The 24,809-nt window shown below is 40.9% G+C and overlaps 2 protein-coding genes across 14 annotated transcripts in view; one reads left to right on the plus strand and one right to left on the minus strand.

Annotated features, from left to right (window-relative positions):
• Positions 1-546: 546 nt before the first annotated feature.
• Positions 547-6,250, plus strand: STBD1 (starch binding domain 1). Its single transcript, XM_003898732.4, has 2 exons — positions 547-1,644; positions 3,769-6,250. The coding sequence occupies exons 1-2, from the start codon at positions 1,425-1,427 to the stop codon at positions 4,623-4,625; spliced, it is 1,077 nt and encodes a 358-aa protein (XP_003898781.1). The 5' UTR covers positions 547-1,424; the 3' UTR covers positions 4,626-6,250.
• A 1,328-nt stretch (positions 6,251-7,578) lies between these two features.
• CCDC158 (coiled-coil domain containing 158) overlaps positions 7,579-24,809 on the minus strand; it is a 116,595-nt gene continuing 99,364 nt past the window's right edge. For 10 of the 13 annotated variants that reach the window (XM_031664516.1, XM_031664514.1, XM_031664518.1 and 7 more), the window contains 4 exons: positions 24,177-24,244; positions 21,156-21,314; positions 18,604-18,703; positions 7,579-7,831 (listed from right to left, as the gene is read on the minus strand). In XM_031664516.1, coding sequence (XP_031520376.1) covers positions 7,711-7,831; positions 18,604-18,703; positions 21,156-21,314; positions 24,177-24,244 — 448 coding nt within the window. In that variant the 3' untranslated portion in view covers positions 7,579-7,710. Of the gene's footprint in view, positions 7,832-18,603; positions 18,712-21,155; positions 21,315-24,176; positions 24,245-24,809 lie in introns of all 13 variants that reach the window. The other 3 variants (XM_031664522.1, XM_031664521.1, XM_031664513.1) reach the window with 1 other exon arrangement.

Raw genomic sequence — 24,809 nt, forward strand, 5'->3', positions numbered from 1 at the left:
TTGCCACTTCCTGAGATGGGGAAAGTAGGGAGAGTAGTAGGTTTGGGGAGTTAGTTGGGGAGTTCAGGTCTGGATGAGTTGGGCTTGAGACGTCTATTAGACATCCACAAGGAGATGCCCAGTAGGCAGTCTTCACCCTTACCTCTCCTCTACCTGCTCTCTTATGATTACAGAAGTTGTGGCCGCATCAAGGCGTGCATCAGCCCTCCAGTAACCCAACTGGCAGAACCTTGCACCCCGTTAAGGGCTACTGTCCATTCGGAGCAAGGGGCACATTTGATAATTTGTCCTACCAGAGAGAGCAATTATAGTAATTACTCCAAGGCAGGTGTTTGGCATCTGTGACCTTTAGCAGTTGAATGTCGGAGTCCAAGGGAAAGATGGGAGCTGCAGACACAGACGTGGGGACCATCAGCTTGAAGCTGTTGTGCAAAGTCATCAGATCAGCAGAGGAATGAATTTACAAAGAAATGTATGTAACACCCACAGGGTTGTTGTCTTGTGGGGATTAAATACACACATAAAACATCTGGAATACAGACAGTGCTTAATAGAGAGCTGCTGTTTTTATTAACAAACTTATCTGTAGGAGCTCGTCCATGGACAACATCCAGTTCACACAGATGGGCGCGCATTTCACAGTAGCCATACACGCCCAAAGAGGACGAGACTGGATGAGGTTGAGCTGACTGGCATCTTTAGATGGATGGTCCTTAGTCCAATCCTTTCATTTTACAGGCGGGGAGGCGGAGGCTTGGGGAGGCTAAGCGCGGTGAGCTGGCGGCGAAGCGGAGCTTCCACTAGGGCTCCCAGTTTCCCTGCACCGCGCCCGCTGTCCTCCGGGCCAACCGTCCCACCCGACCGCGCCACAGCTCTAGCCCGCGCTCCAGCCCGCGCGTCACCGACGCCCGCAGCCTCTCCCACCTCTAAGTTCCAGGAAGCTCTCGGCCTCTAGCTGACCGATTGCTGCTGAGCTTCCCTGGGGAGGAGGCGCCGAGGTGCCCGGCGCTGGCCGAGGCAGGGCTAGGCCTCGCGGGCAGCAGGCGGGAGAAGGAAGGGCGGTGGGGCAGGTCCCGGCTGAGCGCGGCAGTTGTGCGCACTTGGGTTCTTCACGCGGGACACACGTGGAAGGCCGACCCCTGCGCCCCGGCCGCTGGCAACTGGCAGGGCCGGGAACAGAAAGTGTAGGGACAGAAGAGCGCTGGAGTCTTCCCCGGGAGGGAGCCCGGGGCCGCAGCCCAGGGGCGGGGAGCGGGGCGGGGCTGGGAAAGTTGAGTACTGGTCGCTCAGGGCCGTGCTCCGCCGGAGCGCACGGCGCAGAAACCGTAAAAGGCTGGACCCGGCGGGGTAGGTGTGGCTCTGCCTGCGTGACCTGAGCCCCGGTCCCAGTCTCTGTCGTCTCCCGCGGCCGCAGCCTCTCAGCCATGGGCGCCGTCTGGTCCGCCCTGCTGGTTGGAGGGGGTCTGGCCGGAGCACTTTTCGTTTGGTTGCTGCGGGGCGACCCCGGAGACACCGGGAAGGACGGGGACGCGGAGCAAGAGAAGGACGCCCCTCTTGGGGCAGCTGCGGTTCCGGGAGGCCATCAGAGTGGCAGCGGCGGACTGAGCCCTGGACCTTCCGGGCAGGAGCTGGTCACTAAACCAGGTATTCTTCCCCCCGTGACTCCTGGGCACATCTGCCAGAGCTTTGAGGTTAATCGAGGAAGGGAGGAAAGAGACAAACCCACCTGGAGCTTTCCTCCTGAGGACGGGCTTCCCTAAGGGAACTGGGCGGTCCCCACGCCCCTCGGTTTCCCAGGCTGGTTGGTACGCGCGGGCAGATTTCTTGGCTGGTCCTCCAAGGGCCGCGCCCTTGCCGAGTCCCTCAGCGCCCGCGCCTGAGGACTTGGTCCTGCCCCTCCGGCGGGGATGAGCTCCTCCGCTTGGCGGCGCTTGGTGCAGTGCGGGTGGCTGCAGTGGCGGCGCCCCTTCCCGGCCTTTGGAAAGGAGGGCTTAGATTTAGGGGATCCTACAAGCCTCTTCGATCTCTGCCCAAGCAGGGACATTTTCTCAGTCCCAATCCTGGTAGTCTCACATCCTACCATCGCACAGCCCATGAAGAGCTGGGTTTGGGAACAACCCAGCTGCGGGCGCCTTCTGCTATCTGGACGCTTCTTTAGGAATGCAAAGTTCAGGTTGGACTCTGGCCATGAAGGCTGTGGCTGAGGCCCTGGGGCTGTGCCTTAGTCGCCCGTTTCAGCACTGTGGGCAGTCCTCCCGACGCTGCCCCAGAATAGGGCCCGACGGTCATCCCTAGGGACTACTTAAATAGGGGACCCAACCCTGATGAGTAGAATTGACATCTGGGTTTAAATTTCTGTATGTTAGGCACCGTTTGCTAAACAGAGAGCGAACACTGGCAGAAAACATTACCGTCCAGTGCCTTCCCTTGGCAAGCTGCCCATGCCTGGACAGAAGCCTAATGGTGAAAATGACATCTGTGAACTTTATTTTTAGCCCAGTGGTGTTCATATGCAGCCACATGAAAATCTGCCCGTGTGCCTTTACTGTGATTGGTCTGGGATGCCTAGACAGTTCACTTATCTTTTTTCTGAAGACCAATCTCATGCTTTAGGTTGAAAAGTTGGGAATCCAGAATAATATTTGTTCATTCTCACTTCCAACTCACCATCACCAAGGCGGGCAAGTCACAAGGAGTTCGAGACCAGCCTGGCCAATATGGTGAAACCCTGTCTCTACTAAAAATACAAAAATTAGCCGGGCGTGGTGGCAGGCACCGGTAGTCCCAGCTACTTGAGAGGTTAAGGCAGGAGAATCGCTTGAACCCGGGAGGCAGAGGTTGCAGTGAGCCGAGATCCCACCACTGTACTCCAGCCTGGGTGACAGAGCGAGACTCCATCTCAAAAAAAAAAAAAAAAAAAAAAGTATACAATGAAACAAGACTGTTGTCCCCATACCACCCCCCGCCACATAAAACCACAGCTGTGATGATTTTATGTATGATTTGGAGATTTCAATCTTTTAGGGAGCTATTTGGACTACCACTGGCGTGGCCAAGAAGGAAACTGCATTTTTAGAGGACTTGGATTTTGTATTTTTAAGAACATTTTTTAAAAAGTGCTTACAATGGAAGGGGGTACAAAACACTGTTTTGTTGAGGAGGTTCCTAATGCATTTGGGATTGGCAAGGAGAAACCAGCCCCTTCCCCCAGTTCTCCCTCCACTCCTGCCCAGGGATGCACTACTGTTCTTTGTATCTCCCCACAGCGATGGCTCCTGCTGATCTGCCCGCAGATCTGCAAGAGCCAATCCCTGCCCTGCACGCCTCCCCTGGGAGTACAAGTGTACTCTTCTGGTTTGTAAGGTAGCCACGCAGCCCTTTGCCCCACAGCCTGGACAACATTCTTTGATGATAGGAGCCAAGCAACTTAACTTGGCTGCATGCCAGTATGGCCTGGACTGTGGAGACCGGGGACTGTGACGGGGTTATATGTCTGCCTCTACAGCTTACCACTTCATTTACACTTGTGTTAGCACACTGATACTCCTGGATGTCCCTTTTATTGTCAGATATACATGTGTATTCTTAGAGCACAGTGTTGGGAGCATACTGGTTAATTAAGTAGTACTTTATTTTAATAGAGGGGGACTTTGTGAATTGCAGATTGATTAGTAGTAAAGCTTTCAGTAACTAAATCTATTTTCTCAGCCTAACTTTTTTCTTAAATGAACTACCTGACTCTATTACATTTTTCCTTTGATTTCTTAGAGCATCTTCAAGAAAGCAATGGACATTTGATTTCTAAGACCAAAGACCTTGGTAACCTGCAAGCAGCATCATGGAGATTGCAGAATCCTTCCAGGGAAGTCTGTGACAATTCAAGAGAACATGTTTCTTCTGGACAGTTTCCAGACACAGAAGCTTCAGCTACCTCTGAGACCAGTAACTCTAGGAGTTACTCTGAAGTTTTAAGAAATGAAAGCCTCAAATCTCCTATGGGAGAATGGGGATTCCAAAAAGGACAAGAGATATCTGCTAAAGCAGCTACATGTTTTGCAGAGAAGTTGCCTTCTAGCAACCTGCTCATGAACAGAGCTAAAGAAGAAGCGAGCCTCTCTCATTTGAACAGTCAGGACCGGGTTGACCACAAGGAGTGGGAAATGGTGTCTAGGCACTCATCTTGGGGGGATGTTGGTGTGGGTGGCAGTCTTAAGGCTCCAGTGTTAAGCCTAAACCAGGGAATGGACAATGGAAGAAGCACTCTGGTGGAAGCAAGAGATCAGCAAGTGCATGGGAAAACAGAAAGGGTAGCAGTGATGCCTGCAGGGTCTCAGCAAGTTAGTGTCAGGTTCCAGGTCCATTATGTCACAAGCACTGATGTGCAATTCATTGCAGTAACTGGAGACCATGAGTGTCTTGGGAGATGGAACACTTACATCCCACTCCACTATAACAAGGATGGGTTCTGGTCTCATTCCATTTTCCTGCCTGCAGATACAGTGGTGGAGTGGAAGTTTGTGTTGGTAGAGAATGGGGGAGTTACCCGCTGGGAAGAATGCAGCAATAGATTCCTAGAAACTGGCCATGAGGATAAAGTGGTTCACGCATGGTGGGGGATTCACTGATTCAGTTTGCAAAGTATTGGAGAAGCTGTAGAACAATGTGGAAGAGGCTGAGGTTGTGGAACACACTGAATAAAATAAAGGCAGTGTGACTCCAAATTCAGCCATCCGAATTGTTTCAAATTTGCTAGTGGCCTTTGTCTAATGTGCAGAAATATATATATGTGTGTGTGTATAATGCTTCCAGTGAGTGTGAACTTTTCTTCCCTGTGGCACGGACTGACAGACTTGTGCTGATCCATTATTACTTTAGGGCTTGATTCTCTTGGGGAGTGACTTGGCTAAGCTTCAGGTGTGAACTGTGGTCATGGGGCAAAAAAATTAACCAGCTGCCCAGGGTTTAAGCTTGAGCCTTTACGTGATCTTTAAACCATGGTAGCAAAATAAGCCTCACTCAAACATAGCTGACTTCCTATTGGAACAGCTTGAGAAGCACATTTTACTACATACACATTTTATGCTTAAAAAGTTAACATGATACAAAACTGTGATTAGAAAATATCTGGTCTGGATGTGATTAGTAAGGGTACAAGATAAGACTGCCTAATGCTTTTTGTTTGATTTTCATCTGCCAGGTGTGGTTATGTGCTATGAGGGTAGCAAGTATGTCTTTGTCTTAATGATCTAAGGCTGGTGTAGAAACAAGGGGCCTAATGAGAACCAGTCGTCATGGAAGTCAGTCGCGGGGGCAGCCCATGAGGAAAGGGAACATGAGTGGGGGTGGGGGTAGGCTGAGTGAGGTAGCCTGAATGACACCTCTTAGAGGACTGTGAAGTACAGGCACAGCCCGACTGCAGGGACAGACACACCCATCATTTGCCCATGGGAGCATCTGTAGGACCATCTCTCTTCCACTTCTCCTCCCCCTCCGCCCCTCCATCTGGATAGATGGACTGTCCTACAGCAATCATTTCCATCTGTCACCCTCTTCCCTCTCCTTTCATAGCACTCACTATCTTGGGTAACACATTTATACAGGACAGTGGTACAGAAGTACATCTTTGCCCTGAGAAGACAGCAAATATTTAAACTTTAAGTTATTATAACTGAACAAATAATAAAACCTGAATTTTAATATCTTCATTCGATGTCTGAACTATTTGTCTAAATTTTACTATCATAATAGCCTAGATGTAAAATAAAATACAAATATTTTCCTTCACTAATAACAGACACATACAGAAAAGCAAATATCAAAAGGTACAGAAGACATGAAGATTCTGTTTTTCTCCTCCCTTTGGAAAAAAAGTTTACAGTATTTATTTTCAAAGTTCACCTTTGACTGGAGGGAAATTCAGCATGCCTGTACTTGAAAATGAATTCTTACATGTTAAAATAACTTTTAATAAGTTTAACATCTATCAGTGAAATAATGTTTAATCCTGTTAAAAAGATGGTCTTTGCTGAAAAGAATAAATCCAACTGAAAATAGCATAAGAAAGGGCTTAAAAGAACTATGTTTAACAGTTTTTGGCTCATGGTACTTTTATGTTAAATTCATGTGTACTGTTTACAGACTTCAGAATGAATTTTATACTGTACTAATAAGCTCTGCAGAAGGCATTCACCATTACAGCGTGGAATGCCCAAACATGCCCATGAGGAAAATTAAAGGTAAAACAATTTAAGTAAAAGTCTCTCTAGAATTCTATTACTGGCTATTTTATCACTACCTGGTAACATTATAATTAATCTTTCAGTAAAGCCAACTGATCTAAGAGATAAATATTACACTTTATATTTTAAAAATTCACTTAAAATTGGATGTGCTTACAGTTCTAACATTGCCCTTGAGAGCAGAAGCGTGAGGATCTTCTGGTGACAGCATGTATGCCCTACTCCATTTGTTGTCTGCATAGGTTGGGGCTGCTGCTAGCTGCTGTAACAGACACCATCCATTTAAGAAGGCTACAGCACCAGAGGCCGATTTCATGCTCATGTAACTGTCAGCAGTGAGTCTTCCTGGCAGGACGGCAGCTCCCCTCCTTGCAGAGATTCAGTTACCCAGACTCCCTTCTGCCCTGTGACTCTACCATCCCCTATAACCCTCCTGTCCTCTGCATCCAGCCCATGGAGGGGAAAATAAAGTGAGGAAGAACACCCATGCATGTTAATACTTTGATCTGAAAGTGCCACATATTGCTCTGTCCACATTCTGTTAATGAGAACCCTCAGGCCACACCCACATACAAGGGGAGGCAGGATTGGGAAACAGAGACTCTTCCTGGGCAGCTGTTTCTCAGTGACAATTCCAGATTATACAACAGGAATGTAAGATTTGTTTTGGACAGCTAGCCATCTGCCACATTGTCCCTAATATTTTGACACAATGGATACATTTTTGTATCTGTTCTTCTCTCATTTTATTTGGTTCACATATAAACCCCCCTAATTTATTAAAATGTAATTAAAGCAGACTGAATAGATATAATCTAGAAGTTACCAACTTGCTAAAGAGTAACAAAATCATTTTCTTTCTTTACTATTATTAATAAGCAAAAAAGGGAAACTTTTGTAAAAGTTTTGACTGGGGGCCCTGATGTTTGATTATCTGTTTACCCTCACTGATATTGACAGAACAGTGAGTTCATAGTCACAAAATGAGTCCCTGTTAGTATGCTGAAGTTTGTCCTCTGTCCTTGGTATTACACCACATCTTTCACTTTCATGTGAAAGTAGTTTTTCCCCCAGCAATTTTTTAAAGCTAAATTAGATTGAATAAAACACTTAAATTAAATTAAAATTTAAGTAGAATAAAATAAAATAAAATAAAATAGATTCTACTGTCTTGGGACCAGTAACAACAATAAAAAAATACAATTATTCCAATATATTTGAATAAGCACAAATTATATCTTATGATAAATTACCTTATAAGGTAATTATAATAGTTTATTATGTATTAATACTTTATAGGTATTAATTGTTATAATGTATAAATACTAGCTAGTAGATGTTTGAAGTTTTACCATGAGGAATTCAAGAATAGTTTATTTCAAAATAGAGTTTACAAGACAGGGTATCTTTTATTAAATTTTCACATAAAAAGAAAAAGTACACAGGGCACTAATTACAAGTAACACCACAATTAATTGGGCCTCATTCCTCTGTAAAGAATAGGCAAGCAACGAGTCATTTTAGTAACATTTTTTCCTGGTCTTTTACTTTCTGTATCCTCTTTTCTTGATTTCTGATCATCGAAGACATCGCTGAAAATGTTGATAAAACAGTTAGAATAACAAAATCCACTCAGGCTTTAATTCTACAATGTGCTACTTAAAAGATTAACTTGTTAGTATAGAATAGACATGTTCTGAGCTCAAGACATTCTTAAAAAATTGTGATGTAGCATATTTTTGAAAAGGTTGGTGTTACGGAAGAGAGCTAAGGGTAAATCTTTAGTGTTTCAGATGTTTTATTTACTTATTTATTTTGTAGAGACAGGGTCTCTCTATGTTGCCCAGGGTGGTCTCAGACTCCTGGCCTCACGCAATCCTCCTGCCTCGGTCTCCCAAAGTGTCAGGATTACAGGCATAAGCCACTGTGCCCAGCCTCAGTTGTTTTAAATGGGCATGAGAATTGTAAAAGTAATACTAATTGTAAATAATTCAAACACCTCAGAAGGACACAAAGAAAGATGAAGGTCAGTCTTTGCCTCTGCTCCCTCAATCTGCTGGAATCTGCCTCCGCCTGAGAGGTCATTACCAGCAATTTGGTGAATATCTGCACATATACATGCATGTGCATATGTTTTATTCTTTACACAAATGAAAATATATGGTATAGATTGTTCAGTAGCTTCCTTTTTTCATATAACAAAATGTCAATAATTTTCCAGTTCAGCTTATGTTGTGTTGTAACTGCATAGTATTTACTAATATTTCATTATACAAATTATTAGGATGCTAGTAAACAGACTAAAAAAGGTTCCTTCCTTTGAAATTTCTGGGTCAAAGCGTAAATGCACTTCAAGTTTTGACAGTCCTCCCAAAATTCCCCCTAAAAATACTTGTTTTAGAATTTTCAAGAGGTGTCCCATCCAGACATTGCATTCAGCAAAAAGGTCTTTTTATTTTGTAAACAAATATATGTCTTCCATGTGGATTATTATTTGGTGGCATACATCGGATAAACTCAGAAACATATGTCATGGTGTGAATAAAAATACGATCAATAAGATAATGCATCTTCCCTCAAAAAACTCACGATAGATGTGGAGAGGAAGATGGCAGATAGGAGACAGGGCTGACATGCAGCCCCAGCTTGGATGGACAGAGAAATGAATGGAGACCGTTGACTTTTGCTCCAAGAGCCACTGCAGGAACATAACAGGAAAACCGAAAAAATTTACAGATCCTTTAAAAGCAGCAGCATGCCACTGCAAATTCCACAAGACAGGTAAAAAACTGTGAGTTTCCAAAGTATGACAGGGGGAAATCCTGCCTCTCAACATATACCCCATTGGGGAACCTGAAAATCCAGATTATGGGAGAAGGATTTAACCTTACCTAGAACTGGAGCAAATTTAGCACAAAATATAAAAGTAGAAGGAGCAGTGCGAGGGGCCTTGGAGGCACTCCCATTCTCCAGCTTGAGCCCAGAGAAGCCATCCCTAACTATATCTCACAGGAGCCCTTGGGGAAGGTGGCTGGCAGAATTTGGGAGTGGTCACAGAGTGAAAGAAGCTTCCAATTGAACTCTGTAATAATTTCAACTGGGCACAAACTCTTTTGAGCAGAACTGGGTGGTGAATGGGAAATGCTACAGAAAGGAGCACAGAAGCCACTGCTGACAGTGTGGGAAGACAGGAAGAGGCAGGTGAGACCTGAAAGCCATACTTGCTTTCTCAGTGGCAAAGTTTAAAACAGGGGCAAGGTCTGATCTGCCTGCAACCCCCAACCACTGCCCTGCACTGGCTGCCTGGAGACACTGGCGCTGTTAGCAGGGCATGGTGGGAGCAAGATTGGCCTTGCCAACTGTGTGGGAGGCTAGGTGAGGCCTATTGCACAGGCTTTCCCCAACTTCCTTGGCAACAGAGGCAGCCAATTCACCTCTGGAACATAACCCCACTGGCCCAAGAACCACCCCGCATACCCCACAGTGGCCACAGCAGGCCTCACCCAAGGAGAGTCTGAGCTCAGACCCACCTAACTCTGCCCCAATCCAATGGTATTTTTTAACCTGCCCTGGTAGCTGATCACAAAACACACAAACTATTGAGACCTTGATGGCCCCACACATCACCTGACAAACCCAAATACTTATCCTGGCCAACTTAGGGCAGGCTTATATTCCCCTGTCTACTATCACAGCTTGTGCTCTCTTGAAAGTGCCACCTCCTGGCTAGAGACCAACGAACTCAGGACATTACAGTAACTCATGATAGAAATGATAGAATAACCCTGTACTAAGGAAGGAGAAAGCAGCAGCTAATTCCACTGCCTGCAACGTTCTGGCTAACCAGAGGTCCTGAGTCTGTCCATGTGAACATACCACTGCTAGCAAAATCAGTATTTGATAAAGCCAGGACACTAAGCATATCTATAACCAAGGACTCTCACAGAGTATAATTTACTCCCCTATATCCTCTACCAGAGGAGGTGCTGGTATCCACGACTGGGAGACCTGAAGATGAATCACATCACAGGACTCTTTGCAGACATTTCCCAGCACCAACTCTGAGCCTGGTAGACCCATTGAGTGGCTAGAAGCACAAGAACAATAATGATCATTGCAGTCCAGCTCTCAGGAAGGCCCATCCCTTGGGCCTTGGGGAGGACACCACATTAAGGGGTCACCCTGTGGGACAAAAGAATCTGAACCTTGAGTTCCAGGTTTTTCCACTGAAATAGTTTACCGAAATCAGAAGGAATTAGAAAAGCAGTTCTGGAGATATGACAAAACAAGATTTGATAACATACCTGAAAGGCCACACTAGCTTGCCAGCAATGCAGCCAAACCAAGAAGAAATCTCTGAATTGCCAGATGAATAATTCAGAAGGTTGATCAAGCTACTTATGGAGATATCAGGGAAAGGTAAAAACCAACTTAAAGAAATTTAAAAAACAATACAGAATAGGGATGAAAAATTCTCCAGAGAAATAGATATAAAGAAAAACAATCATAATTTCTGGAAATGAAAGACACACTTATAGAAATACAAAATGCATTGGAAAGTGTCAACAATAGACTAGAACAAGTAGAAGAGAAACCTTCAGAGCTCGAAGACAAGGCTTTCAAATTAGCCCAATCAGACAAAGAAAAAATAATTTAATGAAATTGAACAAAGCCTCCAAGAAGTCTGTGATTATGTTAAATAGCCAAACCCAAGAATAATTGGTGTTCATAAGGAAGAAAATGAATCTAAAAGTCTAGAAAACTTATTTGAGGGAACAATTGAGGAAAATTTCCCTGGTCTCACTAGTGATCTAGACATTCAAATACAAGAAGCTCAAAGAATAGCCGTGAAATTCACTGCAAAAAGATATTCACCTAGGCACATGGTCATCAGGTTATCTAATGTCAAGATGATGGAAAGAATCTTAAGAGCTGCAAGGCAAAAGTATCAGGCAACCTATAAAGGAAAATCTATCAGATTAACAGCAGATTTTTCAGCAGAAACCCTACAAGCCAGAAGGAATTGGGGTCATATTTTTAGCCTCCTCAAACAAAGTAACTGCCAGCCAAGAATTTTGTACCCAGCAAAACTAAGCTTCATGAATGAAGGACAGATTAAGTATTTTGCAGACAAAAAAAAAAAAAAAAAATGCTGAGAGAATTCACCAGTACCAAGCCATCACTAAAAAATGCTAAAAGGAATTCTAAATCTTGGAATAAAACCTCAAAACACATCAAAATAGAACCATCTTAAAGCATAAATCTCACAGAGCCTATAAAACAATAACACACAAAAAAAACCCCAAGGTATTCAGGCACCAACTAGTAGGATGAACAAAACAGTACCTCGTATCTCAATACTAACATTGAATGTAAATGGCCTAAATGTGCCACTTAAAAGATACAGAATGGCAGAAAGGATAAAAATCCACCAACCAAGTATCTCCTGTCTTCAAGAGACTCACCTAATGCACAAAGACTCACATAAACTTAAGGTAAAGGGATGGAAAAAGATATTCCATGCAAATGGATACCACAAACGAACAGGGGTAGCTAGTCTTGTATCAGACAAAACATACTTTAAAGCAACAACAGTTCAGAAAGACAAAGAGGGATATTATATAATGATAAAGGATCAGTCCAACAGGAAAATATCACAATCCTAAATATATATGTACTTAACACCGGAATTCCCAAATTTATAAAATGATTACTACCAGACCTAAGAAATGAGATAGATGCTAACACAATAATAGTGGAGGACTTCAATATTCCACTGATAGCACCAGACAGGTCATCAAGACAGAAAGTCAGCAACAGCAAAAAAAAAAAAAAAAAGAAAAAGAAAAACAATGCACTTAATGCAATGAACTTAAACTATACCCTAGAACAAACAGACCTAACAGATATTTACAGAACATTCTACCCAACAACTGCAGAATATACATTCTTTTCATTAGCCCATGGAACATTCTCCAAGATAAATCATATGATAGGCCACAAAACAAGTCTAAATAAATTTAAGAAAATCAAAATGATATCAAGTACTCTCTCAGACCACAGTGGAATAAAACTGAAAATTAACTCCAAAAGGAACCCTCAAACTATATAAATACATGGAAATTGAATAATCTACTCTGGAATCATCTTTGGATCAATAATGAAATCAAGATGAAAATTTAAAAATTATTTGAACCGAATGAAACTAGTGACACAATTTATTGAACTCTCTGGGATACAGCAAAAGTGGTGCTAAAAGGGAAGTTCAAAATCTTAAATGCCTACATAAAAAAGTCTGAAAGAGCACAAATAGACACTCTAAGGTCACACCCAAGGAACTAGAGAAACAAGAACAAACTAAATCCAAACCCAGCAGAAGAAAAGAAAAAACAAAGATCAGATCAGAATTAAGTGAAATTGAAATAAACAAATAAAAAACAACACAAAAGACAAATGAAACAAAAAGCCTGTTCTTTAAAAGGATAAAATTATTAGACCATTAGTGATTTTTTTTTTTTTTTTTTTTTGAGACGGAGTCTTGCTCTGTCGCCCAGGCTGGAGTGCAGTGGCCGGATCTCAGCTCACTGCAAGCTCCGCCTCCCGGGTTCAGGCCATTCTCCTGCCTCAGCCTCCCGAGTAGCTGGGACTACAGGCGCCAGCCACTTCGCCCGGCTACTTTTTTTGTATTTTTTTTTAGTAGAGACGGGGTTTCACCGTGTTAGCCAGGATGGTCTGGATCTCCCAACCTTGTGATCCGCCCGTCTTGGCCTCCCAAAGTGCTGGGATTACAGGCTTGAGCCACCGCGCCCGGCCAGACCATTAGTGATATTAACTAAGAAAAGAAGATAGAAGATCCAAACAAGCTCAGTTAGAAATGAAATGAGAGATGTTACAACTTATACCACAGAAATACAAAATATCATTTAGGGCTACTATGAACACCTTTATATGCACAAACTAGAGAATCGACAGGAGATGGATAAATTCCTGGAGACATATAACCTTCCTGATTAAGCCAGGAAAAAAACAGAAACTCTGAAGAGACTAATAACAAGTAATGAGATTGAAACAGTACTTTAAAGAATGCCAGCAAAAAGAAGTCCAAGACCAGATGGATTCGCAGCTGAATTCTATCAGGCATTCAAAAATAACTGGTACTAATCTTACTGAAACTGTTTCAAACATAGAGAAATACGGAATCTTCCCTAAATCATTCTATGAAGTCAGTATCACCCTAATATTAAAACCAGGAAAGGACATAACAAAAAAAGAAAACTACAGACCAATATCCATGATGATGCCAGGCACAGTGGCTCACACCTGTAATCCCAGCACTTTGGGAGGCCAAGGTGGGCATATCACGAGGTCAAGAGTTCGAGACCAGCCTGGCCAACATGATGAAACCCCATCTCTACTAAGAATACAAAAATGAGCCAGACGTGGCCAGGCATGGTGGCTTACACCTGTAATCCCAGCACTTTGGGAGGCCAGGGTGGGCAGATCATGAGGTCAGGAGATCAAGACCATCTTGGCTAACACGGTGAAACCCCGTCTCTACTGAAAAATACAAAAAAGGAGCTGGGCGTGGTGGCGGGGGCCTGTAGTCCCAGCTACTTGGGAGGCTGAGGCAGGAGAATGGCGTGAACCTGGGAGGCAGAGCTGGCAGTGAACTGAGATTGCACCACTGCACTCTAGCCTGGGCGACAGAGCAAGACTCCATCTCAAAAAATAAATAAATAAATAAATAAATTAGCCGGGCATGGTGGCATGTGCCTGTAATCCGAGCTACTCAAGAGGCTGAGACAGGAGAATCACTTGAACCTGGCAGGTGGAGGATGCAGTGAGCCAAGATCATGCCACTGCACTCCAGCCTGGGTGACAGAGCAAGACTCTGTCTTGAAATATATATATATGTGTGTGTGTGTGTATATATACACATATTTATATATATATATATATATATCTCCATGACGAACATAGATGCAAAAATCCACAACAAAATATTAGCTAACTGAATACAACACCATATCAAAAAGATAAACCACCATGATTAAGTGGGTTTCATACCAGGGATACAGGGATGGCTTAACATACTCAACTCAATAAATGTGATACATCACACAAACAGAATTGAAAACAATAATCAAATGATCATCTCAAAAAATGCAGAGAAAGCATTTGACAAAATCCAGCATTGCTTTATAAGGAAAACCCTTGGCAAAATCGGCACAGATGGGACATACCTCAAGGTAACCAAAACCATCTATGACAAACTCAAAGCCAACATTATACTGAAAGGGGAAAAGTTGAAAGCATTCTCCGTGAGAACTTGTACAAAACAAGGATGCCCACTTTCATCACTGCTATTCAACATTGTACTGGAAGTCCTAGTCAGAGCAGTCAGACAAGAGAAAGAAATAAAGGGCATCCTTTATTGAAGAGGAAGTCAAACTATTGCTGTTTGCTGATGATGTGATCCTATGCCTAGAAAACCTTAAAGACTCATCCACAAAGCTCCTAGATCTGATAAATGAATTCCGTAAAGTTTCAGGATACAAAATCAATGTACACAAATCAGTAGCATTGCTATACACCAACAATGACCAAGCTTAGAATCAAATCAAGAGCCCAGCACATTTTACAACAGCTGCAAGAAAAATAAAATACTTGGGAATATACCTAACCAAGGAGATGAACAATCTCTACAGGAAAAACTACAAATGCTGCTGAAGGAAATCATAGATAACACACACAAATGGAAACACATTTCATGCTCATGGATAGGTAGAATCAGTATTGCAGAAATGATCATACTGACAAAAGCAATCTACAAATTCAATGCAATTCCCATCAAAACGCCATCATCATTCTTCATAGAACTGGAAAAAACATTCCTAAAATTCATATGGAACAAAAAAAAGATCCCACATAGCCAAAGCAAGACTATGCAAAAAGAAGAAATCTGGAGGCATCACATTACTTGACTTCAAACTATACTACAAGGCTATCATCACCAAAACAGCATAGTACTGGTATAAAAATAGGCACATAGACCAATGGAACAGAATAGAGAACCCAGGAAGAAAACCAAATATTTACAGCCAACTGATCTTTGACAAAGCAAACAAAAACATGAAGTGGAGAAAGGACACCGTATTCAACAAGTGGTGCTGGAATAATTGGCAAGTGGCATGTAGAAGAATGAAACTTCAACTCAAGATGGGTCAAAGACTTAAATCTAAGACCTGAAACCACAAAAATTCTAGAAGATAACATCAGAAAAATTCTTCTAGACATTGGGTTAGACAAGAGTTCATGACCAAGAACCCAAAAGCAAATGTAACAAATACAAAGATAAATAGATGGGACCTAATTAAATTTAAAAGCTTCTGCATAGCAAAAGAAATAAGCAGCAGAGTAAACAGACAACCCACAGAGTGGGAGAAAATATCTGCAAACTGTGCATCTGACAAAGGACTAATATCCAGAATCTACAAGGAACTCAATCGAATCAGTAAGAAAAAAACAAATAATCCCATTAAAAAGTGGGCTAAGTATGGCCGGGCGCGGTGGCTCAAGCCTGTAATCCCAGCACTTTGGGAGGCCGAGACGGGCGGATCACGAGGTCAGAAGATCGAGACCATCCTGGCTAATACGGTGAAACCCCGTCTCTACTAAAAAATGCAAAAAACTAGCCGGGCGAGGTGGCGGGCGCCTGTAGTCCCAGCTACTCGGGAGGCTGAGGCAGGAGAATGGCGTGAACCCGGGAGGCGGAGCTTGCAGTGAGCTGAGATCCGGCCACTGCACTCCAGACTGGGCGACAGAGCGAGACTCCATCTCAAAAAAATAAATAAATAAAATAAAAAAAAAAAAGTGGGCTAAGTATATGAATAGACAATTCTCAAAGGAAGATATACAAATGGCCAACAAACATATGAAGAAATGCTGAACAACAGCAATGATCAGGGAAATGCAAATCAAAACAACAATGTGATACTACCTTACTCCTGCAAGAATGGCCATAATTTAAAAATATAACATAAGTTAAAAATATGACCAACAGATGTTGGTGTGGATGTGGTAAAAAGGGAACACTTTTACACTGCTGGTGGGAATGTAAACTAGTACAACAACTATGGAAAGCAGTACAGAGATTTCTTAAAGAACTAAAAGTAGAACTACCATTTGATGCTGCAATCCCACAACTGGAGGAAAAGAAGTCATTATGTGTAAAAGACACTTGCACACACACGTTTATAGCAGCAAAATTCACAATCGCAAAAATATGGAACCAGCCTAAATGCTCATCAACCAACTAGTGGATAAAGAAAATTAGGCCGGGCGCGATGGCTCATGTGTGTAATCCCAGCACTTTGGGAGGACAAGGTGGGTGGATCACGAGGTCAGGAGATCGAGACCATCCTGGCTAACACGGTGAAACCCCATCTCTACTAAAAATACAAAAAATTAGCTGGGCATGGTGGCAGGTGCCTGTAGTCCCAACTACTTGGGAGGCTGAGGCAGGAGAATGGTGTGAACCTGGGAGGTGGAGCTTGCAGTGAGCCAAGATCACACCACTGCACTCCAGCCTGGGCGACAGAGCGAGGCTCTGTCTCAAAAAAAAAAAAAAAAGAACGAAAATTATTATGTATCTATCTATATATAGAGAGTATTACATGGTGTGTGTGTGTGTGTGTATATATATAGTATTACATTATATATATACACACACACACCTCACCCATCTCATCCTTCCTCCATATATATATATATATACACACACACACACACCATGTATATTTACATGGTGTATATATATATTACATGGTGTATACATATATACACACATACACACACACACAAAAAACAACCATGTAATACTACTCAGCCATAAAAGGAATAAAATAATGGCATTTGTAGCAACCTGCATGGAGTTGGAGACCATTATTCTAAGTAAGGTAACTCAGGAAAAGAAAAACAAACATTGTATGTTCTCACTCATACGTGGGAGCTAAGCTATGAGGATGCGAAGGCATAAGAATAATATGATGGACTTTGAGGACTTGGGGGGAAGGATGGGAGGCGGGTGAAGGAAAAAAGATACATTGTATACTGCTTGGGTGATGGGTGCACCAAAATCTCAGAAATCACCACTGAAGAACTTTCCCTGCAACTAAACACCACATGCTCCCCACAAACTATTGAAATTTTAAAAAATAACGCTAAAACCCCACAAATTCACAATAAACTTAAAACCAAATGTTTTTCCTAATGTTTATATACATAGGAGTCTTGGGTTATCACAGGGACTTGGAATTTTCTTCAACAACAATTCGCTAAAGCCTTACTATATTAAAAACACGTGGATTCTGGAGTCAGAAATTGCAGAGGCCAAGTCCTCACTCTACTCTTCACTGTGACTTGGAATTTATTGACTATTCTTTTATCTTCAGTTTTCTCATTTTCAAATGCTGTAATAACAGTACCCATTTCCCAACGTTGTTGTAAAGATCACATGAAGAAAACGTAAGTGAAGCTCTTAGTACAAGGCCTGGCACATAGTTGGGAAGTGCTCAATTAAGTGTTAATAGCAACTATTATTACTAATAAAGTTAAGTTTATTTTATGAAAATTTGTTCTCAGAAATGTATTTTTCTTTACCCAGCAATTTATTGTTTTCTAGGGATAGAAAAGACAGAATAACAAATGTACTTCAAAATTCATTTCTCTCTGACAAAGGCCCCTGGATTCATGAATGTGGGTTAGAAAAGTATGAACCATGAAGGCTCCCCCATATTGATGGTACTTAGAACTTATGCCCAAAAAGCTGCCGGTCTTCTGCAGATTAGAACAGTTTCTTATTCAAATAGTTTTAGCATTTTTAGAAGTGGATTCTTTTTATTTTGTGATTCATTGGGTGGCATAGTCTCTTATAGTGCTATGCTAATTTAAATCCTGTGTAAGAATAAATACCATTATTTTGCTTCCTTGCTATTGACTATACTCTTGCCTAGGCTATTATCGTATAAATGCTTGTCTACAGACCTAATAGCAACAAGAAAGACAGTGTGTGGGAAAGTCCCATGTGAAAAACCACTCAGAACCTCAAAACCACTCCTGAGGGATGGCCAGCAGGATTGTCATCCCCATTAGATAAGAGAGTACAGCAGGGCAAGAGTGACCTACCCATGGTCACACAATTAATCCAGGGGCTATTAATGGTTAAGACCCTTATATTTAGACTTCAGTTTATAGTTGCTAATTCAATACCCTTTCAGTAGGTTTATAGACAGGAGGCTTAATCTGAAAGGAAGATGAACATTCTCATGAGCAAGGCGGATCTCTTCAAAAACACACACTGTACCTTGGTTCTTCATCTGTAAATCTTCTACCAGAGTTTGCAAGCTTTCTAGTCTGTTCTGAAGCTTCCTGCATGTTTTTCCTGTTGTTTCTATTGGCGGAGACTGTGAATCTATTACAAAATTGCTTAGATGTGATATTAAAAGTCTATACAACATTTCCTTTTAGAATTCTTTCAATTAAAGGCCAAACAACTTTTCTTTAAAATAAAGAGACCTTTTTTTTCATGACAAATTCTAAAAGAGCTATAACACTTAAAGAAAACTCTAAAACATGATTTTTAAAACAGAGACAAATGAGTTTTATCTAAATATTGCAATGCTAGCCTATTTGATTTTGTTCAAACTAATCTGATGTATCATTATTTAACTACATAATATTAAATAAGATGGGTAAAAAGAACACTTCAAGTTTCATGATACATTCTGCATTATAAATGACAGCTTTTCGTACCAAGCCTGAGTAGTTCCACTAACTTGGGGTTTGAAGGACTATGATCTAATACAGAAAGAAACTGCACCATTTTCAAGGTATGTGAGGCCAGTGCCCACATCAGTTCTGTCACCTAATGGGAATGGTATTATATGATGGCAGAGGGTGGCATGGATGCCAACATGATCACACTGAACCTAGAACGAATGTGGCAGTGGCAACTAAAGAGGGCCTAGGAGCATGTAAGCTATTCTCTTACCAGTGTGCTGTTTTGTCAACCTCTAAAAGTACTTAATTGGCAATCTGAAGACTTAAATTTTGATCTTAATCCCTGCCTAGCTGCATAATTCTGATAATATTTTTAATGGCTAATTTTCCTATCAAAAAATAACCTTTCCATTTAAGGCAATTATCTAGGAATTACTTCAGTTTAAGAGAATGGGAAACATTTTCTTGGAGAGTTTTTTTTTTTTTTTGAGACAGAGTTTCGCTCTTGTTGCCCAGGCTGGAGTGCAATCATGGGATCTCAGCTCATCGCAACCTCTGCCTCCCAATTCAAGCGATTCTCCTGCCTCAGCCTCCTGAGTAGCTGGAATTACAGGCATGTGCCACCACACCCAGCTAATTTTGTATTTTTAATAGAGATGGGGTTTCTCCATGTTGGTCAGGCTGGTCTCGAACGCCTGACCTCAGGTGAGCTGCCCGCCTCAGCCTCCCCAAGTGTTGGGATTACAGACATGAGCCACAGCACCCGGCCAGAGGTTTTTAACATAAATAATACAAAATATATGTTTGATGAGTATGACAATAAGCGGGGGATTGGGGGTGAGAAGAAAATGCCATGCCATTATGTAACAAAAATTAATAATAAAGTGTCAAGCAGTATTGCTCTATTCCTGCAATAACCACAGCTTTAAAAGGTAACATGGAGGCCAAAGCAACTCCATCTTGGATGCTAATCTGCCAAGTTGACTTTTGATTAATCCCAGTTCCAGGAAGGCATCCAAGATTTCCAGTTTCCTTGTATGGTAGGTAGCAAGTACCTGCCATAAATTCTACCCTTAAGCAATTGTACTGTTCATCCTTTCTGAGGCATGTATACCCTTTACCTATGGTGTACAGGTCCTGTGTCTGGGGGGATAGTGGTACAAGGATCCACCACCTTGCGTGACTGTTGCGGAGGCACAGACACGGCTCCATTCTTAAGTCCCTATTAAATGTTTCTTTCTGAGAAATTGGATTTGTCAGCCTCTTTCTTCAGCCTCTCAGCTTCCTCAGTCTTTGTGGGTAGGTTTGCACAGACTTGCTTACCACAGAACAGGAAAGTAATTTTATACTTAAAATTAAAAAACATAGTAAATGAATAGCTTAGACACATAAGAGATGAAAGCGGACACAAGTACAGAAAAAAAGATGTAAAAAATGTACTAATGTGTGATTAGGTATTTTTTAGGATCTAGAAATGTGTAAGGTATAGAATTTCAAAAGACTAAGAAATAACTTGATGATAATACAACTTAGTCTAGTTTCTCTCTTACAAAAGGGAATGATGTCATAGAACACTGGGGTTGTTTGGTCACTGTCATACATGATGAGAAATATTTCAAGTTCATTCAACACATAATATTTAACTCTCACTTACTTACCAGGCATTTATTCTAAATCAAACACTTTTTTCTCATTTGTCTTATCAAATAACAAACTAACTTAAAATATTAAAAATGAGAAAATTTTGAAAAGTTTGTATGGTATGCACTTATAGTGACTAAAGCAGAGACTGAAGAAGAGTTATGATTTTAAAGAATGTAAATAAGAAAGAAAAGTAACTCACGGCATTTAAAAGAGGATCCAAAATCTTTTAATAAAATAGAGGCAAAAACGTTCATTATTCATTTAGAGAAAAAGAGAGATAATGTTTACATATAATATCAATTACATTTACTAAGGCTCGCATGGTACACAATAGCTGTTCTATTTAGATAAGACCTGTTTAAGTTACACAGAATCAGTTAGAGCTTACACATAACAGCAGCATGCAAAATCTTATTTCTGAGTCAAAAGAACTTAGAGTTCAGTAGTGTAGGAAATCAATTAATCACATCAATGATATCAGATCTTTCTTACCTTTAACAGAATCAGATGAATGAATAGGCTTGGCGGACCTATATTGTGATGCGGAACCTATTGAACCTTCGACTGAACTAGTTAGGAGTGAATGCACTGGAGACTTCTTAGGAGAAGAATTGAATGAACGAGAAGCTGAGTTTTTCACAGATGGACTTGCTAAAAGTTTGCAAGAACAAAAGTAAAAGGACAGAATTAATTAAAAATAGTACACTGCACTTCTCAAAAAGTCAAGCTTTCATGAGAAAATGTTCCCAATGGTGGAGGGACAGGGGGACATTCTTCTAAATACCCAAGATTTGGGGTTGGAACTGAAAAGGGTTATGCCTTAGGAATAAGGGTGAATAGGAACTAGACCTGCCCTTGGGATCCTGAGGTCTAGCTTCAAATCCTCTTTCTAATGTGATTAAATTGACCTGGATGCCTTAGTTGTCTACCAAATGCAAGCACGAATGCTCTCTAGAGGAAGGTAATCTCATTCATAGCATCACTATGTACATCATCTGTACAACTTTTCATATAAAACATGTCATACAATAAAAATAACCAGGCATATAAGGAGACAAGATGATATGGCAGAAAACCAAGAGGAAAAAAATATAAATAATGACATAGATCTGTAGGGTCCAGACAATGGGCTTATCAGGCATAGACTCCCATAGATTCAAGCAGCATTACTTCAGACTCCAAGTGAATTCTTCTTATATGCACAAAAAAATAATATCTGCAGAAATGAATAAAAACTGCTAAAACAAACCAAAAACAAAAACAATCTTAAAGCAAAAGGGGAAAAAAAGGAACAGACTGTGTTTAAATAAACAAACTTACAGCTGACTTCTTAGTAGAAACAATGAAAGAAAGAAAACAATGGAAAGTGATATCTTCAAAGTGAAGAAAAAAATGCCAATTTAGAATTCTATACTCAGCAAAAATATTCTTCAAAAATCAGGATGAAATAAACACATTTCAGAAAAACAAAAATGGACAGAATTTCTCTCCAGCAGGTTTACATTAAAAGAAGCCTTAAAGGCATAAGTAAAATGATACCAGAAAGTTAAGTGTAAATATGTGGGTATATCTAAATGAATATTAACTGTAGAAAACAATAAAAATAATTAAGTGTGGTATTTATATTTTTATAATTCATATTTTTAATTAAAATATATGATAATTGTATGAAAGTTGGAAGGATAGTGAAGGGAGTTAATATATTCTAAAGTACTGCCAATGTATGAGAAAAGGTAAAAGCATTCATTTATATCAATCTAATAGGGCAAGGATAAATGTTTTACTGTCCTGAGTAATCATTGAAACAACAGTAAAAAACATATAAATGAAGTAAACCTGAAGGAGTTAACTTTACATAAATGTTTTCTTCAAAATGTTAGTTCCTGAAAGATTTCTCCCCAAGCCAAAGATTATTTAAAAATTAAGAATTTGCAATTATTTTATTTAAGAATATTACATTTTGATTATAAATATACAGTCATAATTAACAATGGGGATATGTTCTGAGAATTGTGCTGTTAATTTTGTCATTGTGTGACCATCATAGAGTACACTTTCACAAATCTAGATGGTATACAGGCTATATGGTATAGCTTATTGCTTCTAGGCTACAAACCTGTAGAGCATGTTACTGTACTGAATACTGTAGGCAACTGTAACATAATGGTAAGTATTTATTTATCTAAATATGTCTAAACATAGAAAAGGTAACACACTGTGGTATGACATTATCATAGCTACAACATCACTAGGTAACAGGAATTTTTCAGCTCTATTATAATCTTATGGGACCTCTGTTGTTTATGTCATGGTCATTGACCAAAACATTATGCAACACATGACTGTATACTGACACTAAGAAAAAAAATGAAAATTTATCCTTCTCCCATCTCTTTTCAGCTTACCTCAAATTTCTCTATTTACAATACTGTCCAGATTTATAACTACATTTTTGTTAAATAATCATCACAGTTTCATTCTTTCTCATTTATTTTGTTCTCTTCCATAAGAAGACCAATTACGTATCTGTTGGTTTGCCTCTGCCTTCCAAATATAACATATTCTGTGTAATTATTTTTGGTACTTATTTTTAAAAATTCCTTTTGTGTAATTTTCTCCATGGTTATCATTTCAGTCACATCTATTTTATTTTTCATTTTCTAAAGCTTTTCCCTGTGATGTTTTTAATCTTTCTCTTCTATTTCTAGCCTGAGTTATGCCACTTTGCTTGTCAACAAATTGTGTTGACTTTCAATCTCTTCTTTCTGGAGCTTTTTTAAAAATGAGATCATCTTATCTATAATTCTTTGGAAATTCTATGGAGAACTGTCCATCTCGATTCTTCTCCTTTTCCTTTCGTCTATTCAATATTTATTCAGCACCTGCTATGTGCCAGGAAGTCTCCAGGCACCTGGGATATATCCAGGAACCAAATGGCTAAAGACATCTGCCCTTGCACAGCTCTCGTCTTACAGGGGTGACACAGTATGTGAGAAGATGCTAAGAGTAACTGATAAAAGGAAAAAGGAGCACTGGAAGTGTGGGAAAATTGTGATTTTTATTTTATTTTAATTTACTTTTAGAGACAGGGTTTTGCCATGTTGCCCAGACTGGTCTCGAACTCCTGGCCTTAAGCAATCGACTCACTTTGGCCTCCCAAAGTGCTGGAATAACAGGCATGAGCCATCACACCGGCTGGTTGTGATCTTTTAATGCGGTGATGACAATTAAGTCCCACTGGGAAAGTGACACCTGGGCAAAGGCTTTAAAGGAGCTGAGGTTTTAGCAACATAAGGTAACAGGGCATAAAAGCCCTAACATGGAAGCTGCCTGACATGTTCAAGGAACAGTTTGAGGGTGGATAAAACAGAATGCATGAAAGAGGGAGTAGCAGGAAATGAGGCCAGAGAGTTAACAAGGAATTGGAAGATACTGCAATGACTTTGGCTTTTACCCTCGTGGAAATGGGGAGACACTGTAGGCTCTATTTCTGTGCTTTTGTTGGAAACTCACCTGCAGATGCAAATGTGAAGCAACCAGAGGGATCTTCCATGTCTCCTGCATGCAATGTGACCGGCTCTCTGGAAGCATAAGAATGGTAATGCAAGCATTCCACTTCACAAACACAGTACTAAGATTCATAGATAGAAGCAAGCGAACACAGGCAAATGTGATGGCTTAAAATATAACCTCAAGATGGCAATCATAACTCTAAAGTCCTAAAATACTCTAAGAGGTAGGTTCAAAGTTGCATTATCTTTTTGTATTCAGAATCCATGAATATTTTACATAATGAAAATATATAATCTTCATTAGAAAATCCATTTTTGTGTACTAGTAGCTATAAAATCCACAACATCTGTTCATGGATTCTAAGAGGTGCAATTTTAATGACTCATTTAGAAATAAAGAAATCAGGCCGGGCATGGTGGCTCACGCCTATAATCCCAGCACGTTGGGAGGCTGAGGCTGGTGGATCATGAGGTTAAGAGATCGAGACCATTTGGCCAACATGGTGAAACTCCGTCTCTACTAAAAATACAAAAATTAGCTGGGTGTGGTGGCATGCACCTGTAGTCCCAGCTACTCAGGAGGCTGAGGCAGGGGAATCACTTGAACCCAGGAGGCGGAGGTTTCAGTGAGCTG

This window comes from Papio anubis, chromosome 3, assembly GCF_008728515.1.
Source record: "Papio anubis isolate 15944 chromosome 3, Panubis1.0, whole genome shotgun sequence".
NCBI classification, from domain to species: domain Eukaryota; kingdom Metazoa; phylum Chordata; class Mammalia; order Primates; family Cercopithecidae; genus Papio; species Papio anubis.

Coding starts and splice junctions, on each gene's coding strand:
- STBD1 (XM_003898732.4), top strand. CDS start 1,425: ATGGGCGCCGTCTGGTCCGCCCTGCTGGTTGGAGGGGGTCTGGCCGGA. Junction 1,645..3,768: donor GGAGCTGGTCACTAAACCAG/GTATTCTTCCCC, acceptor TTGATTTCTTAG/AGCATCTTCAAGAAAGCAAT.